At 39.5% G+C, this 17,269-nt stretch overlaps 2 protein-coding genes across 5 annotated transcripts in view; one reads left to right on the top strand and one right to left on the bottom strand.

Annotated features, from left to right (window-relative positions):
- The first annotated feature begins 2,318 nt into the window (after positions 1-2,318).
- Positions 2,319-14,392, top strand: TRMT61B (tRNA methyltransferase 61B). 2 transcript variants are annotated; one of them, XM_006094333.3, is made up of 7 exons: positions 2,319-3,029; positions 5,069-5,171; positions 8,462-8,652; positions 11,656-11,747; positions 12,916-13,139; positions 13,807-13,884; positions 13,969-14,392. In XM_006094333.3, the coding sequence occupies exons 1-7, from the start codon at positions 2,334-2,336 to the stop codon at positions 14,010-14,012; spliced, it is 1,428 nt and encodes a 475-aa protein (XP_006094395.2). In that variant the 5' UTR covers positions 2,319-2,333; the 3' UTR covers positions 14,013-14,392. The 2 variants fall into 2 exon arrangements, with proteins under 2 accessions (XP_006094395.2, XP_023614399.1); XM_023758631.1 differs by lacking the exons at positions 13,807-13,884; positions 13,969-14,392 and having other exon boundaries at positions 2,326-3,029; positions 12,942-13,028.
- Positions 13,546-17,269, bottom strand: part of SPDYA (speedy/RINGO cell cycle regulator family member A) — a 25,687-nt gene continuing 21,963 nt past the window's right edge. For 2 of the 3 annotated variants that reach the window (XM_023758633.1, XM_023758632.1), the window contains exon 7: positions 13,546-14,363. In XM_023758633.1, the coding sequence (XP_023614401.1) occupies positions 14,272-14,363 (92 nt within the window). In that variant the 3' untranslated portion in view covers positions 13,546-14,271. The remainder of the gene's footprint in view (positions 14,364-17,269) is intronic. The other variant, XM_023758634.1, reaches the window with a different exon arrangement.

The following is a 17,269-nucleotide window of genomic DNA, read 5'->3' as shown; positions in this document are numbered from 1 at the left end:
GGATATGTTTATTGGTTAGAGAGAGAGGGGGGAGTGGAGGAGGGAGAGAGAAAGAGAGAAACATGGATGTGAGAGAGAAACAATCAGTTGCCTCCTTTACATGCCCCAAACGGGGAGCGAACCCGTAACCTAGGTATGTGCCTTGACTTGGAATTGAACCCAGAACTATTTTTGGTGTACAGGGATGATGCTTCAATCAATTGAGCCACCCAGACAGGGCAAAGCTGTTTTTGTTTTTTTAATAACATGATTAAACAAATGTTTAAAAGAAATATTCACTTATAACTGCATGATTGTAACAATTGTTTCCATTTTTGCCTAACCATTTCCAATCTATAATCATGTATACACATAATAATAATGTATTCAATCATAACAGAGTAAAAGTAAGTGAGAGGTGCCATTAGTTGAATTGGGAAAACAAGTTTGAGTGGAGTGGAAATCAAGAGTTTTAGTTTGGACAGTTAAGTACGATATGCCTATTAGACATCCAAATAGAGTTGTTCAGTAGGAACTTGGATGTGTGAGAAGATCACTGCTAGAGATACAGATTTTGGATGCATTAGAAGACATGCTATTTGAAACGGTGGGGCTGGTCAAATTATATTGAGTGGTGTCTAATAGAAATGGAAATTCACAGGACTTGACCACTGATCAGAGGTTGTAAGTGTGCATATGTCTGTACCAGAGAGAGCTTCACAGAGAGAAAAGTCACACGACTTGGAACTTTTTAGCCTAGAAATAATAGAAAATCGTGTGATTTTAACTGATACAGGGAATAGAAGAGAACTAGAAGAACAAAAAGGAGAAAGGAGGAAATAATGAGTTAGTTCAGTTTGGATCATGCTGAGTTCGAGGCACTAATAGATCAACCAGAGATGGAGTCTAACAGTTTAAATTATGAATTTTATTTTAATTTTTTTTAAAGATACAAGAGCCTGTTTATAATTTCCCATTGTCTCTTCAATAGTGAACACTGCTTCAGCTACTTTACCCCTCAATAGACTTTTTTCCCCGACCTGCCCTATTTTTTTAAAAAAAATATTTTTATTGATTTCAGAGAGGAAGGGAGAGGAGAAAGAGATAAAAACATCAACAATGAGAGAAAATCACTGATAGGCTGCCTCCTGCATGCTTCACACTGGGGATCAAGCCTACAACCCAGGCATGTGCCCTGACTGGGAATCAAACCGTGACCTCCTGGTTCATAGGTCGACACTCAATCACCGAGTTACTCAGGCCAGGCAATCAACAGACTTTTGAGTAGCTCTTGGAATACAACCACTATTTACATTACATTGAAAATGTCCTATTTACAAGTTTTAGGAACACACTCATTTTTTAAGTGGGGATTGCCTAAATTAGCAAGCATGCACCTGTGAGAGAAGATGCTAATTGCCTCCAAATCCACATTTTCTCCTTCAATATTAATAGAATTTCAGATTTTTAGTTAGGCCTATGGTCAGCTCTAATAAAAACTAAATTTCGGGGGGAGGATGGGAGCAGGCTGGAAAAAGTTAATGGAGGGAAAAGGAGGACCTATGTAATACTTTTAACAAAGAGTTTTTAAAAAACCACCTAAATTTCTCAGCTTCCCTTGCAGCTACATCTGTCCATGTAATTAAGTCCTAGTCAATGAAATGTAAGCAGAAGTGATATGTGCATTTTCAGGAAAATATTTTTAAGGAAAGAGGGCATGACCTTCTTCCCTCTTCCTCCTTCTCACTGACTGAAATTGGGATGTAATGGCTGGAACTTGAGCAGCCATATCAAACTCTAACATAATCTTTGGAATAAGAGCACACCCAGGAATACCTGACACTTCAGGAAGGAACCCGGCAGGGCTGGGCGGGGAAGGAGCGCGGGTCGGCGGGTGGCCCGTCCAACCGCCGCCTGTCAAACGCCACTCGGGGCGTTTTACTTGCACCCCCTGGGGGTGACCCGGAGACGTCCGTGTTCCTGGCCACGACAGCGCAGGCCCTGGTACAGAATTTAGCGCTTTCACGGGCTCTGTCGCTCCTAACCCTCCTGTCCCCGGCGAGGCGGTTGGAGACTTGCCAACGGTCAACTGCTTAGACTGTCCACACTTCCAAGAAGAAAATGGCCCCCGGGGGCTTGGGACGCGCTCCTGGGACGGTCACGGAGCGAGGACTTGGCGGCCCCGCGCCCCCGCTCCGCCTCCAGCCCCTCGGGACGCAGGCGCGGTCACTGAGCTCTCCCCGCGGAGACGCTCCCGAGCTCGCCCGCGCCCGCGCCGGCGCGTTGGGCGGCGAGAGGCGGGGCCTCGCCAGGCCCTACGTCACTTCCGTGGGACGGCGCGGGCGCGAGTCAGCATGTTGTCAGCGGTTCACCGCGGTCCAGTCCTGCTCCGGCTGCGGCGCTTCAGGCGGCGGCCGGGGGTCGCGCCCTGTCCGTTCCTGCGCGACCTTGGACGGGAGCCCGTCGAGAGAGCTCGGTCCCGGTGTAGCGACGCCTCGCAAAGAGACGCGCGAGATGGACGGAGAGAGCGCGAGGCCGCGCCGAAGAAGGCTCCCGCCGCAGAGTCGCCTCCATCACTCCCTCCGAGCGGCCGGGGCATTGGGGCCAGATGTCTTTCGTCACTGGAAAGCCTCCGACCGCCGGCGCCTCGAGAGGAGCCATCCCTTCGAGAGCGCGAGGACTCGAGCGGAGACCTGGCCCTGTCCGATCCCGCACACCGGGCGTCCGGGGGTCCCTCCCTGCCCGCCCTGGTGGCAGAACTTCACGGCTCCTCTCCCTGGTCCACTTCCAGGGAGGAGCCCTTTCGGGCTGGGGAGCTGATTTTAGCTGAGACTGGGAAGAGAGAAACACAATTTAAAAAACTGTTTCGGCTGAGCAACTCCGGGCGTTTAAATAGCAGCTGGGGGGTGGTCCCGTTCAGCGACATCGTGGGGAAGTTCCCCGGCCAGATGCTGAGGAGCTCCTTTGGTAAGCACTTCCTGCTGAGGAGGCCGGCCCTGGAAGACTATGTGTTACTGATGAACCGAGGTCCTGCCATAGCGTATCCGAAGGTAACGCCATGGGAGTTAGGTGCATACTGGCTCCAGAAAGAGCAAAGGAGATCAGCACCGCAGACCTGATTCACCTACTTAAAGCACTTCTCAGGTGGTTCGGGTTTTTATTGTTCTCAGTCTATTAAAAAAATCATGGATATGACTTTTTTAAAAGATATTTTTTATTGATTTCAGAGAGGGAGAGAGAAACATCAATGATAGAATCATTGATTCTGTCGTCATTGATTTGCCTCCCGCACGCCCCCTATTGGGGATCGAGCCAGCAACCCGGGCATTGCCCTTGACTGGAATCAAACCCGGGACCCTTCAGTCCGCAGGCCCAGGCTCTATCCACTGAGCCAAACCGGCCAGGGCTATGGATATGACTTTTATGCTAATTTTAGGAGGAAACAGCCAGATTTTAATTTGGGAGTCTCGATTCTCTAATCTGTAATGTGAAAAGAATATCGATTTACTACATAGAGTTAAGTGAACTCACTAGGTACATAATAAGTACTTATATTTGTTCCCCATAATTCTAAGTTTGCAAATTCAGCACTCAGCGTGTTGAACTCTTTTGGGGACAATTTTTTAGTACCGTTATGGTGATATTTTAATCATATTTCATTTGATAAGGCATGTTACTAGAGGTATGTTATCAACTATAGATAAATTACTATGCTTTCCCTTTAGAAAAAGTTTTGTGTTAACACAGCTAAAATTAAACACTAAACATAAAAGGAATATCCTTTATGAATAAATTAACTACCTAGTTCAGTGATGGCGAACCTTTTGAGCTCGGCATGTCAGCATTTTGAAAAACCCTAACTTAACTCTGGTGCCGTGTCACATATAGAAATTTTTTGATATTTGCAACCACAGTAAAACAAAGACATATTTTTGATATTTTATATATTTAAATGCCATTTAACAAAGAAAAATCAACCAAAAAAATGAGTTCACATGTCACCTCTGACACGCGTGTCACGCGTGTCATAGGTTCGCCATCACTGACCTAGTTCCTAGAATCTTATACTAATCATCCATTGCTAGCAGTTTATTTCAATCCTTAATTACAGTCACAGTCCTTGGGCAGGTTGTTCCTTTGTAACAACTCCTATTCCCAGATGCGGAGACACTCATTATTTATTCAGCAAATAATCACCTACCTTCTATGTTCAGGGCACTACTTTAGGGAGGTAGAATGGTGAACCACAGTCCTTGCTCTTAATACAGACCTTACATCCTAGGGGGGTGACAAAGCAAAAAACAAGTAAATGAAAGAAGAAGATAATTTCAGGTAGTGCTGAGTGTCATGAAGATACAGTAATATTGTATTGGGTGACGTGGGGAAAGAGAATTTTTTTATGTCTGGTGGTTAGAGAAGGTGTCCAAGGAGGTACATTATTTTAAAAATCCTCACCCCCGGATAGTTTTTCTATTGATCTTTTTAAGATAGAGAGAAAAACATCCATGTGAGAGACACACATTGACTGGTTGCCTCCCACATGCGCCCCGACCCGTCCAGGAATGACTGGACCTGGATCCAATTTGCTACCCGAAATCCGTTCCCTTGACCAGGACTCTAACTGCAACCCTTCGGTCCACGGGCCGACACTATAACCACCACTGAGCAAAACTGGCCAGGGCTCCAAGGAGGTACAATTGATAAACGCAATTTAAGGAAAAGCCAGTCATGCAAAGAGGTAGGAGCCAAGGGTTCTTGCAAAGGTGAAAGTATTGCAGAATTCAATAGTTTTGTGTTCACCGCTGTTTTGTTCAAAGCTGTTTCTACCTTGTGATTGTTTCCTTAAATTCCCCACTTTGTCTTTAAAATAGGAGCTCCTATTGTATTTATTGTCTATAATTTCAGTATTATACTGCTTTATTAGCTAATTGATTCTTGAATCTCTTATTTCATCAAGTAAAATATAAACTCTTGCTAGGCAGGGCCAGGGTTTAATCCTTTTTTGTCACTTTTTCTCCAAGTCCAACATGATATTTGATAAGAGTAGGTGCTTAGTACGTATGTATTGATTCGTTTGTTTAAATCATAGGATGTAAGTATGATGCTGTTGATGATGAATATTCACCCAGGAGATACTGTTTTGGAAGCTGGCTCTGGCTCTGGTGGAATGAGCTTATTTTTATCCAAAGCAGGTAAGAGAGTGGGATAAAAGGAGCTGAATTTAGATAACAAAACATTTAATCCGTTCATAATAACAGAAAGTTAGATAAAGATGTTTCAGAAAATATTCACATGACTTTGGGATATAAAGAATTCTCTTTAAAACCAAATGTAAGCAACTACATTTTTTCCCCATTTTGTACATTTTTCCAGTCACTCTCTTACCTTTTGCTTTGCTTTCTCTTGCTCCTCTCATGCTTTTTAATGCTTCTACTTAAAAAACAAACAAAACAAAAAAAACACTAAGCTTTTTATTGGAGCATAACATAGCTACAGGAAAGTGCATGGATCATAAGTGTATATCTCAGTGAATTTTTTCTTTTTAATCCTCACCCAAGGGTATTTTTTCCATTGATTTTTAGAGAGAATGTAAGAGAGAGGGAAAGACAGGATTGGTTGCCTCCTGCATGAGCCCTGATTAGGGCCCAGGCGGAGAGGAGCCTGCAACGAGAGGGAAAGACAGGATTGATTGCCTCTTGCATGAGCCCTGATTAGGGCTCTATCTACTGAGCCAAAACCAGCTAGGGCTCAGTGAATTTTTAAATAGTGGCCACCGGCATGTAGTTATTGCCCAGAGCAAGATAGGGAATGGTACTGCACCACAGAAGCCTCCCATGTTCCCTATCAGTCCTTATCCTCCCAAAAGGTAACCATTATTCTGACTTTTATCATAATTGATTAGTGTTCTTGTTTTAAACCTCATATAAAAGGAATAACACAGTTTGTACTCTTTTGAGTCTGGCTACTTTCATTCAACATTCTGTTTGTGAGATTCAGCCATTGCATATAGCATTAGTGCTTTCATTCTAGTTGCTATATAGTTACTCCATTTTATAAATAAATCACAATTTATCCATTCTACTCCTGGTGGGCATTTGAGATGAATATTATGAATAGTGCTGCTCTGAATATTCTTGTACTTGTTAATAATAGTGCCAGATGAATTCTCAGTATGAGAGAATATAGAAGGAGGAGGGCTGTCAGTGCTGGGCTGACATACTGTTACAGGTAAAGGATTGTTGGTGTTCATAAATAAATCCTATATAATAAAAGCCTAATATGCTATCTGGTTGTCCAGTCAGCCATTCAATCAAAGTGTAATATGCTAATGATATGCTAAGGCCACTCAATCGCTTGCTATCACGTGCACTGACCACCAGGGGGCAGATGCTCAATGCAGGAGCTGCCCCCTGGTGGTCAGTGCGCTCCCACCGGGGGGAGTGCCGCTCAGCCAGAAGCCGGGCTCGCAGCTGGTGAGTGCAGCAGTGGTAGCGGGAACCTCTCCTGCCTCTGCAGCAGCGCTAAGGATGCCCAACTGACTGCCGTCAGTCAGACATCCCCCCGAGGGCTCCCTACTGCGAGAGGGCACAAGCCGGGCTGAGGGACTCCTCCCCCACCCCGAGAGCACAAATTTCGTGCACCAGGCCTCTAGTTAATCATAATACAGAACTAAGTTTAAGCTAGATCATGGAAAATTTTTCTGTCTTTAAGAAAGTCTTTACATAGTCAGTTGCTAAAAGTACTGGTTGAAGGGAGCACCTGATCAAAAATCAAAAAGTATATAGTAAACATAAATACCTGTTCATGTTTCCACCACTTGATGTCTGGTTGCAGTTATCCTAGTTGATTATCCTATGATCACGTAACTCCTCTGAGTGTCAGGATTGCTTTCCCTTCCTCACCTAATTATAGACTCCTGAACAGTGACAGAACTCTCTGGGTAGATTTTTAAAAAATCATTTATGTTGTTCCTTATTGATGCATTCTATTTTTTTTAATTCATTTTTTTAAACTAATAAACTGTCAGCAGTTGTAGGTTTATATGGGTCAGTTTTATAAAGATTACAGATAGAAATATGCTGCATTAATCTTAAACCTTTTGTTCTTTGACCTAGTGCCATTACATACAAACAGAATCCAGCTTATACTAAATCAGGAAATTCATTTTGGCTCCTCATATCTTTTGTCTGAATCTAATTAAAGGCAGTAATTTCTTCACAATCTGTGACAGATTCCTGAATGCATTTGACAAAGTGAATTTATAAAAATTTGTGATATAGGAGTGCCCGTATTTCTAATATCTATAGTATTGGCGGAATGTCATGTTATGAATAATCGCAAATTATGAGTGATCAAAAAATTATTGCTACTTACCTTTGGAATGGATTTTCCCCTCTATAATTATATTTTCCAATTGTTTATCTTATGCTACTATTAGCATTAATTTTTATCCCTTGAGAACATGATGACTTGCAGCTGGACTTACATTTCAAAAGACATCTTGGAATGTAAACTTTTCATTAATAAAACTACAGACTGATTGATCTGGGATAGCCTCCAAATGATAGCAAAGCACCTCAGATAGAGGTGGGTGGAAAACTAATTGCCTTACTAAAATGCGGTAGTTTTTTTGTGAAACAGCAGTATTACTGTGCTAAATAGTTTAAAAGTTCTTTAGGCACACACAAAAATACAAATATTTTTTAAATATGTGGAAGGTCTAACCTCATTCATAACAAAAGAAATACAAATTAAAACAACAATGATAAACTATTCAGTTTTAGATTGACATAGATAAGTTTGAGAGAGAGTATAGAGAAATAGGCACTCGAATACATTGTTGGTAGAGTATAAATTGGTATCAGTTTTTTGGAGGACAATTTGGTAATAATTTTCAAAATAAAAAATTCACATACCCCTTGAGCCAGCATGTACATTTTTAGGAATTCTGTAGATATATTGGCTCATGCATATAAAAATTTGGGCATAATAAATTTCATTGCAATATTGTTTATAATAGTGTAAGACTAGAAACAAACTAAGTTTTTATTGGTGATTGCTAAATAAATTATGCCATAGCCATACAATGGAATATAAAAACTGTTAAAAATAATGCAGTAGATTGTTAATCACTGAAATGGCACAATAAGTATAAAGGAAGGTAGAGGATACAATATATCACAATGTGTGTTAAAAATAAAGAAGTACTTGCACACTTGTGTAGGCACTAACTATCTTGGGAAGGCTAAATAACTAGTATTATGGTTACCCCTGAAGAGAGAGGTTGATTGGGTATCTGGGATGGGATAGAGACTTTTGTAAACTTGAACTATTTGAATTATTTTTTTCACATCTATATAACTTTTTTTGTGTGTGTCGGGGAATCAACCCGGGACCCATATAATACCTTTTTACAATATAATTTTTATGTTCTTTTATGAACTAATTAATTCTATGAAATGTCATAAATTATCTGTTTAAGTTGGATCACAAGGACGGGTCATAAGTTTTGAAATACGAAAAGACCACCATGAACTGGCTAAGAAGAATTACAAACACTGGCGTGATTCATGGAAAATTAGTCATGTAGAAGAGTGGCCAGACAACGTGGATTTTATTCATAAAGATATTTCAGAAGCAAGTGAAGACATAAAATCTTTAAAATTTGATGCGGTAAGTTATCAAAAGTGGTTCCTAGGTTATTGCTTAATACTGTGTGTGAAGAAAACCAGGGTCACAGTTCTTTTGTATGGGAGAGGGTCTTCCTTCATTATTTGCCCCATTTCTGTATCTGGCATGGAAAGAATATTTTTCCTTCAATATCATGGTGGGATTTAGAGTAGAGAGACTTACTGATTCAGTTGCCAAAGTTATTAATAAATTTGGGTTAGTGAACAAGGAGGAGGAGTTGAGCATTATAAACCTCAGCATTTTTAGATAAAGCAGTGTTGGGAGCATATTGAACCCAGCACCTGACCCCATGTTGTGAGATTTTGGGGGAATAAATAGCTTCTATTTGAGAGGGAACAGGCAGGAGGTATCTTAGACAGTTAAAGTCGAGATGTAGAAGAGTATTTATTAACAATGTTGAGGATTCATTCTGACTCCTGTGCTTCTCTCACATTTCACAGCCAATCCTATTTGGCTCTTACCTTTTCAAAATTTATACCACTTCTCATCACATCCAATGCTGTTTGCTGTTGTGAGCCATCATTATCCTTCCTTACCCTCCCCAGTCTTTTTTTTTTTAAATATTTTTATTGATTTCAGAGAGGAAGGGAGAGAGAGAGAGATTTTGAACCATCAATGATGAGAGAGAATCACTGATCGGCTGCCTCTTGCACGCCCCCTACTGGGAATCGAGCCCGCAACCCGGGCTTGTGCCCTTGACCAGAATCGAACCTGGGACCCTTCAGTCCACAAGGCAACGCTCTATCCATTGAGCCAAACCAGCTAGGGCCTTTTCTATAGTTTTAAAAGTATGTCATAATATACTTAATGACACCAAATTATACATTTAAAATGGCAAGTTTTGTTATATTTAACATGGAAAAAAGATTTATAAAAAGTCAGATTATATCATTCTTTGAAACTCTCCAGTGGCTTTTTCTCCTCCTAAGTAAGATTCTACATAATCTGTCCCTCTCCCGCTCCCACATCTCCACCATTCAGAACTCATCTCTTACCATCCTCCCCATTTTGTCTCCCGTGACAGTGGCCTTTTCAGACTCCAACTATCATACAGCCTCAGAGCATTTGTATTTGCTGGTCTCTCCGCCTCAGCACACTTTCTCTTTAAGTTTCCACAGGGTAAGCTTAATCATTTTCTTCAGGTCTCATCACTGACCAGCCTGTGTATAAAACAGCACCTTCTTTCCCTGCCCTCATATTCTCTATCCCTCATATTCTGCTTTATAATTATGTAGGTCGTCATGTCACTCATCACCCTCTGACATATATTTATTGGATATTTAATGTCTGTGCCTTTATCTATCATTCTATATAAAAGTCTAATATGCAAATTGTCCCCTTGGGAGTTCGATCACTCGCTATGACGTGCACTGACCACCAGGGGGTGGCGCAGAATAAAGGAAGGCCCCGGGGTGACAGCCAGAAGGCCCCAATTGGCCCTGGTTGCCAGCCAGGCCTAGGGACCCTACCCGTGCACGAATTTCATGCACTGGGCCTCTAGTTAGAATACACTGAGTGGCCAGATTATTATGACCACCCCATCAGTACTTCATTGACAATTCCAAAAATACTGAATATTGAAAACTTCCTAAGCAAATACTCTCAAGGTTTTATTATTATTATTGTTATTTGCATAACTAATTCACTTCATTGTACTGATGGGGTGGTCATAATAATCTGGCCACTCAGTATATAAGTTCCTATGAAAATAGTATGTAAGCTCCTGTTATATCTTTACCACTTAGCAAAATGCTTGGCACATGAAAGGTGCCCAAATGGTGAATAAATTAATAATGATGCTCCTTGACTCATTAATATTTTTTAAACAAAAACTAAAAAACATCAATAGAATAACTTCTAATTATGTGCTATGCATTATGTAAGTACATTGATGTGCCAACTACTCTTAGCTGTCGGAATTATCTTTCAATAATAGTCACTTTATTTTCTATTTTGACCATATTTATTTTGCATGCCCCTGACTGGGGATCCAGTCCACAACTTGGGCATGTGCCCTGACCAGGAATCTAACCAGCAATCCTTTGGTGCACAGATGCCACCCATCCAACTGAGCCACATCAGCCAGGGCTCAAATATGTTTGTGTTTTGTTTTGAAATATATTTTTATTAACTTCAGAGAGGAAAAGAGAGGGAAACATTAATGATGAGAATCATTGATCAGCTGTCTCCTGCATGCCCCTACTGGGGATTGAGCCCACAACATGTGCATGTGCCCTGATCTGGAATTCAACTATACCTTCCTGGTTCATAGGTTGATGCTTAAGAACTGAACCACGCTGGCCAGGCTCAAATATTTTTTTTTATATTCAGAAGAAAAATTCTGAATATTAACTTTAGACATTCTAAAGTGTAAGAATCATGTTCTTTCTCTCTTGCATCGATGTTTCTCTCCCTCTCCCTTCCTTTCTAAAAATCAATCTTTAAAAAAAGAAAAATATTTGAGATGTGAATTTCTATTGCCAAAAGCTCAACTAAAGTATTGAAACTTTGTATATACATATGTATGTATATAAAATATAACTAAGGAAGGATTCCTTTATTACCAGCATTGCCCAGTGCAAGACATGCCACCACCATTTTTTTTATTGATTTCAGAGAGGGATAGAAATATCAGTGATGAGAATCATGGATCGTCTGCCTCCTGCACGCCCTCTACTGGGGATAGAGCCTGCAACCTGGGCATGTGCCCTTGACCGGAATCGAACCTGGGACCCTTCAGTCCACAGGCCGACACTCTATCCACTGAGCCAAGCCAGCTAGGGCATGCCATCACCATTTTTATGTAGTACTATGACAAATTGTGTGATAATATATCTTTTGAGGAGCAGTAAAATAAGATAGTACTACAATATTCAAAAAAATGCAGTACTTTAACTGGGTAATTGCTTTCCAAAAGTGTATCATTTTACCATGATAACCTATGCCGTAAACAGAATTCAGTCTGATTCTCCTTTCCCCCCACAGGTAGCTTTGGATATGTTGAATCCTCAAGTTGCTTTGCCTGTTATATACCCTAACCTTAAACAGGGTGGTACATGTGCTGTATATCTAGCAAAGTGAGTGATGTGGCTATTACTTGTGATTTTAAACACATGTTCATTTTGTAACTGAGTTAGGTATATACACTGAGTGGCCAGATTATTATGACCACCTGACGTTTGTAGGCAAATTAGCTGTACACTGCACCGTACACTGCATGGGATATGGAAGCCGAAGGCCTGTTTGAACACCTTTGCTATCTGCAGTTACCAAGATAAAACGTCTCAAATTCGCACAGGAACACAAGGATTGGACAGTCGAGCATTGGAAAAAAGTCATGTGGTCCGATGAATCACATTTCCAGTTGCATCATGCAGATGGCAGAGAATTTGGCGGAAACAGCATGAAAGCATGCACCCCACATGCATGAGTACAACCCTTCAAGCTGGTGGGGGCAGTGTTATGGTTTGGGGCATGTTTTCCTGGCATGATTTGGGCCCTTTAATTCGTGTGGAACAACGTCTGAATAGCACAACATACCTAAGTATCGTTGCTGATCAAGTTTATCCTATCATGTTGATGGCGTATCCCAACGGAGATGGCTTCTTCCAACAAGACAATGCGCCATGCCAAGGTGCTCGTATTGTGCAGGAGTGGTTTCAAGAACATGGGGGAGACTTTACCTTGCTTCGGTGGCCCCCACAATCACCAGATCTCAATCCAATTGAGCATTTATGGGATGAAATTAAAAGAGCCATCAGGCAGCTGGTTCCACAACCATCAAGTCTCACAGAACTGGACTGCTATTCATCAGGCATGGTGTCAGATTCCTCGCATCACCTTTCAACATCTCGTGGCGTCAATGCCAAGAAGAATTGCCGCAGTATTGAAGGCAAAAGGTGGCCCAACAAAGTACTGATGGGGTGGTCATAATAATCTGGCCACTCAAGGTATGTCACCTTGTAAAACTTAGGAAACTACGTATGTCCCAAATCATTTATTGCTGCTTAAGTCATCCTTTACATAAATGGCAATATAAGATGCATTTTCTTCGGGCAATTTAGAAGAAACGTTTAAAAAGTGTAATGTGAACGAGTAATGTTAAATTATGTTCTCTATATTTTTTACTTAGTATTATTTAAAATTGCTTATTATGTGCCCTAGCTTGCATTTTTACTTTTAGGTATAGTAAATTTAAAGTTGTTGTACTAGAAACTTAAAGTACATATTTTACTTTTCTGAAAGCATCACACAGGTTATTGAACTTTTAGATGGAATTCGCATCTGTGAACTTGCTCTCTCATGTGAAAAGATAAGTGAAGTCATTGTCAGAGATTGGTTGGTTTGCCTTGCAAAACAGAAAAATGGAATTTTAGCTCAAAGAGTAGAACCTGAAATCAACGTGGATTTACAATTACAATCTCAAAAGATTAGAGCTGAAGGTGAGATGCTTCAGGAGGATGGCCACGGTGAGTTTGGTTTTATTTTATGCATGTGTATGTGATAAGTGGAGAATAGGTTCCTGAGTGTATTGACCAATAAATTATAAAAATGTGTCTGAAGGATTTTTTTTTTGTATTTAAATGTGGTATTTATGCTGTTAAATTAAAATCTGTAAGGGACAAAATAGTGACTTTGCTTGCCTTTTATAATCATATTTTACCTGTGACAAGGAGGTTAACTTGAAATATTTTATATATATATATATATATACACACACTAAAGAATTTTTAAAATTTAGATCAGTGATTACTACTGAAGGAAAAGAATTTCATAGGACCTGATATGCAAATAAACTGATATTTGCTATTTATGAGGCTGGAATTCTCCAAATTTAGGACTTTGTTGTATGTACACATTATTTAGGCTATGAGCAAATGTTCATATATCCCTTGATTTATTATGAGTTTATCTGTTTAGTTATAAAACCATATATATAACTTTATTATGTAATCCTTGATACATTATTTCTATGAGGTAACTGGCATAATAGCTCCAAAACAAAATGCTAAAAAAAATGTGAAAGAAAAACTTACAGTAAAGGGAGATTAATTTGTATTTTAACAGTTTTGAAGTATTTGAACAAATTATGAAATATTTTATGTAATTTACAATATGTACTTTGTTCTACAACAGAAGAATCACATTCTGATTTTCCATATGGATCATTTCCCTATGTTGCTAGACCTATACACTGGCAAACTGGTCATACAGGTGAGTAATGTTTTCAGGCCATATTAAATGGTATTTTCTTCTAATTATTATAATGACCTTTACTTTTTCCCCCACTTAAATTAGCTTTTCTTATCAAGTTGAGGAAGTTCAAACCACAACTTAACTGAGTACCTCAGATGACGGCAACTGATTTGAAGACAGAAAAGTATCAAAATAGAACTTTATGCTGCAAATCATTACTTTTGTAGATTGGTATTTTTAGCTATTACTGTGATTTGTATAACTTTTACTTATAATTCTGAAAAATAACAAAAGCTAAAGAAATATGTGTAGCATTTTAAAACTGCTTAAATGTCCACTTTGACATCTGTCTTGTAGTTTGACATATTGTAGTTAATGATTCCAAGTTGTTTTAGTTGAGCCATCTCATTCTTCACTTCCTGTAAACCACTCCATAGATTTGTCTTTCTTCATGAAATTAGTTTTCTTTTCTTTGTTTGATTGATGGTCATTGGCTACTGAAATAAAATATGCATTTTAAGATAAATTTTATGTATCTGTATTTTAAATACATATTTTAATGACTTGTATGTATCTTAAAAGGTACAAAGAAATCTGGGTTATCCTATATCCTATATAATAAAAGCTAAGTGTCCGACCTTTCTATCAGTCACTATGATGCGCACTGACCACCAGGGGGCAGACACTTCGACAGGTAGGTTAGGTTGCCGCTGGGGTCCGGCTGATTGGGACTGGGCCAGACAGGCCGGACACAACTTGGAGCCCTCCCACGGTCCCTCCCCGGCCCCGATCGTGCACCAGTGGGGTCCCTCAGCCTGGCCTGCACCCTCTCGCAATCCAGGACCCCTTGGGTGATGTCGGAGAGCCGGTTTCGCCCCGATCCCCGCAGGCCAGGCCAACGGACCCCACCAGTGCATGCATCCGTGCACCAGTCCTCTGGTAGTAAATAATATGGAGAAACTGATAAGATTGATATAATCACCTTAAAAATTGTAACAAAAGATGTAACAATTCTTGCATCACTTTTTTCTTTCCCAGAATCATTTTAACCAGCTTAGAAGAACATCACAATTATTCTGTTACTATATAAATCAAACGCTTGGAGAAATATACTTTATAAATATGAATTAAAACGAAAGTATTATTCACAGGCACCAGTTATTTAGCATTTACCATGTGCCTTACATTGTTTTAAGACCTTTATAGTTTTTTCATATAGTATGTACAGCTCATCTTTAAGATTATCCATATTTTACAAACAGGTTTAGAGTGTTGTTTAAGCATAGATGTTTTATAGGTTTAAAGTAGTAATGCCTAGGAGGATAAATGCTATTCCTTGATTTATCCCTTAAGCTATAGCTATTTTAATTAATATATAAATTCTAAATAATGTTTTACTTGGTTTTCATCATGTGGAAAATTTTAACCTAAAATCTCTGCCTTTATAGACTACAGTCTATGGAAAAGCTAGACATTAATCACATAAATTTGAAACTAAAACTGTTTTATATGCTCCAAAGAAGTTCAGGGTGCTGTAATAAGGGTTTTGCTCTGGTTAAGTAATTACCTGTGAAGTGACAACTGAGCTGAGACCTGACTGGTAAGTAGGAATTGACTACAGAAGGGAAAATGGAAACAAAAAGGCCACTGATGTTGGGGTTGAGTGAAACGGACTGGAAAGATAGGTAAGGGTCAGGCCATACAGGATCTTGTAGCCCTGTGAAGGAGTTGGTTTATCCTAAAAAATAATGGGGTGCCATTTAAGTATTTAATTAAGGGTAACATGCTTAGATCTATGTTTTGAAAAAAAACACTGTGGTTGCATTTGGAGGACTGATTGAATCATAGTGTTCTGGTGCCATCTTTCTGTATGGTAAGTACTATCTGAACACTCAAACAATAATGGATTTATAGTTTTCATAACATTTCCAGATATATAGCAGCTCTGAAGTACATATTTAAATTCCATCATGGAATACTCCTTTTTGTTTAATTAGCAGCAAAATTCTGCCCTTCGTTGTTTTGAATGCAGGCCTTAATTGTACTGATTGGAGAATGGGACTGGCCTAAGAGCAAAGAAAAGTTGTGCCTTCTACTCCTATTTTACGAAAAATAGTTTCTGCTCAGTACACTGTGCTCAGTAGATGCTGAATTGAACAAGATCTAACAGTGTCCATTCTAATTTTGAGTTGAAAAACTACATAAGCAAAAAAGATTTATATAAGTAATTAAAGTTCAGCTTTAGACCTTTCTCCATCTCTCCGTCGAACACTAAGCATGTTTACGGTCTGGTTTATGGAAAATACCTTCTAAAGTTAGATTTCTGTTTATGTCTGGCTCTTACTTACCATAGTGTGAATCCTAGAGATTTGTGAATGACTCATAACTGTCTACCCAGTGTTTTCCAAGGGCCCCCTGCCTTTTCCACCCTGTATATATAGTCAATAAAAGTGCTAATGGTTTTAAGCCTAAACTGGATCATGTATTGTCTCATCTGTTGCCTTGTTTGTTCTAGGGAAAACTTTAGGTGTATAGCTCTTGGATTGTGGAAGACTTTAAGTTCAAACTTTATACTTCAGAGATAATAGGAAACTTCTGAAGGTTATATGGTCATGTAAAAGATAATTTCTTAAAGTCAGTCTGTTAGTGATATCTGAGTATTCAAAGGAAAAAAAAACTGTTAAATCAGAAATTTCATAGTAATACATAGTATACAACTATGAGGTAGTAATAAATAATAATAATGTGAGGAAAAGGGGCAGATGTAAAAAATATATAGTGAAGGAAGAACTAAACAAGCTGGTAATTTATTGGATGCAGTGGGAGAGAAGCAATATAGTTTCAAACTTTTATCCTCTATTCAGAATCCTTTTCCCTTCTCTGGGCAAAACTGGACACAGTCAATGGCCAGTTCATATACTTCCTCTGAAAAGCCTTCACCAAGTCCCTCACACACAGAATTAATTTTGGAATCTTTTGTGCTCCTAAATGTTGGTCATGTAATTAGCATTGCCCTTATTATATAACTAATTTATAAGCCCTGATTATGCCTTCATTAAGTGTAAGGGTTTTAAACCTGAATGACTAGAATAGGGGTGACAAAAATAAGTTCAGAGAAGGATTTTTGAGGAAAAATTATTTGATTTTAGATTATATAATAGAATGTCCCAGGCCTGTCTACAAAACCAAACTAAGGTTTGGTATATTTTTTTTTCCCTTGGATTCACTCTAAAATCTGAAGTCTTTAGGTAATATGTACTAATATATATCCATGTTTCAGATGGACTACCCTAGGTGTCATAAGGCTTTTTTAAGACAGCATAAGGCAAAGAGAAACAATGTACAGTTGACTCTCGAACAATGTGGGGGGTTAGGAGTGCCAACCTCCCATGCGGTAGAAAAT

This window comes from Myotis lucifugus, unplaced genomic scaffold, assembly GCF_000147115.1.
Source record: "Myotis lucifugus unplaced genomic scaffold, Myoluc2.0 scaffold_134, whole genome shotgun sequence".
Taxonomy (NCBI): Eukaryota; Metazoa; Chordata; class Mammalia; order Chiroptera; family Vespertilionidae; genus Myotis; species Myotis lucifugus.
The sequence above is the reverse complement of the archived record's forward strand: the minus strand, read 5'-3'. Positions and strand labels throughout refer to the sequence as shown.

What these genes read in the sequence shown, in the direction of transcription:
- TRMT61B (XM_006094333.3), top strand. Translation starts at nt 2,334, where the DNA reads ATGTTGTCAGCGGTTCACCGCGGTCCAGTCCTGCTCCGGCTGCGGCGC. An exon ending in CTGCCATAGCGTATCCGAAG is followed by an intron (nt 3,030 to 5,068) that starts GTAACGCCATGG and finishes TTTAAATCATAG; the next exon opens with GATGTAAGTATGATGCTGTT. An exon ending in CTGGCAAACTGGTCATACAG is followed by an intron (nt 13,885 to 13,968) that starts GTGAGTAATGTT and finishes CACTTAAATTAG; the next exon opens with CTTTTCTTATCAAGTTGAGG.